A 1,386-nucleotide genomic window follows, 5' to 3' on the forward strand; every position below is an offset into this window, starting at 1 on the left:
AAGTACTATTAAGTTGTTAATGAATGGTGTGTTTGTTGTGGGGAAAAAAAATTTGAAATATTTACAAATTTTTTGCATGTTGGATTGATTAAAGTATATTTCTTACTAAAGTTTCATAAAAATAAAAAATATAACTTTATTCGTAAGTTAAGAAAATAAGTTTCTTAGAAGTTGAAAAAAAAAATTCTTGACGAAATAAGAAAAATAAATATTATAAGTGAGATTATACAAAGGTCAATTGTCTTATCCACACCTCTAGCAAAAATAAATGTGAATTTATCTAATCATCCTAGCAATGTAGTCTAAAGTTGTGGTTTATATATACACCAATTACAATTAATAACTTGCAATCATAAGGTAACTTAATATATCGGAACATAAAGAAACATACTTGGTCGGATGTCAAATGATCAAGCTAATCTCTCATGGGGACTAGGGCATGGTGTGTCTCTGTATCGTGCTTAACCCCTTCGCATCCACTTCCTACCATATGGCATCAATGGCTCAATCCTAACAATACATTTTGGTATTGGTCGGAAGGGAAGGACCCTCTCACAAGTCCATACCTAAATGTTACATATTAGTTAATGTTAACCAAACTAATGAATAATCAAACTGACGCTAACATAATAAGATGAGATACCTGGAGAAGAGGAACGAATCCTCCAAGTTTTTTCCCATCAATAGATATCTGACAAAGACAATGGTAAAGATAGGCTAGAACAGCGCTGTCCCAGCTGTAAGTCCCCGTCTCGTCAAGATCAACAAGAAAGTACAAGAACTGCAGACTTAAGCGATTCTCCGATGTGTTCGGAAATAGGATAGCTCCTAAAATCAACAGCATGTACAGTCGAGAGATCCTATGAACTCTATCATTAAGAGTATCGTCTGTAATGGGATCTTGAACAGCCTGTTGCTGAATATACTTGACTAATGCACGTATGTAAAGATGGATAGTCCCTGAAAAACCCTTCGGTGCAGTGTTGAAGCCAGTAAGATCTTGGAGTAACATAGCCCAATCTAAACTATGATGCATTTGATCTCTATATGTCACAACATTTCTCTCAACGCGCAATCCAAAAAAAATTTGGATATCTTGCAAGGTCAAAGTGACCTCTCCAAAGGGTAGGTGAAAAGTGTGTGTCTCAGTCCTCCACCGCTCAATCATGGCCATGACAAGCTTATGATCGAGCCGTATCTTACCTACCCTAACAACATCCCATAACCCATCTATGGAAATATACTCTATAACGCGCTAATGGGGGGGCTTCTTAAAAATCATCCATGCTACATCAATTATTTTTGGAGTCACAGTCTCGTTACAATCAAGCTTCCCTTTCCACAACATTTGCGATCTGTGAGTCACCTGTAATGTAAGTAATGACC

The 1,386-nt window shown here is 36.5% G+C and overlaps 1 protein-coding gene across 1 annotated transcript; it reads right to left on the reverse strand.

Annotated features, from left to right (window-relative positions):
- Positions 1-461: 461 nt before the first annotated feature.
- Positions 462-1,174, reverse strand: LOC124898150 (serine/threonine-protein phosphatase 7 long form homolog). The gene is made up of 2 exons (XM_047411822.1): positions 644-1,174; positions 462-566 (listed from the first exon to the last, which is right to left on the reverse strand). Exons 1-2 carry the CDS (start codon positions 1,172-1,174, stop codon positions 462-464), a joined length of 636 nt encoding a protein of 211 aa, XP_047267778.1.
- Positions 1,175-1,386: the final 212 nt, after the last annotated feature.

Source organism: Capsicum annuum, chromosome 1, assembly GCF_002878395.1.
Source record: "Capsicum annuum cultivar UCD-10X-F1 chromosome 1, UCD10Xv1.1, whole genome shotgun sequence".
Taxonomy (NCBI): domain Eukaryota; kingdom Viridiplantae; phylum Streptophyta; class Magnoliopsida; order Solanales; family Solanaceae; genus Capsicum; species Capsicum annuum.

What these genes read in the sequence shown, in the direction of transcription:
- LOC124898150 (XM_047411822.1), bottom strand. Translation starts at nt 1,174, where the DNA reads ATGGCCATGATTGAGCGGTGGAGGACTGAGACACACACTTTTCACCTA. An exon ending in GATTCGTTCCTCTTCTCCAG is followed by an intron (nt 567 to 643) that starts GTATCTCATCTT and finishes TGTAACATTTAG; the next exon opens with GTATGGACTTGTGAGAGGGT.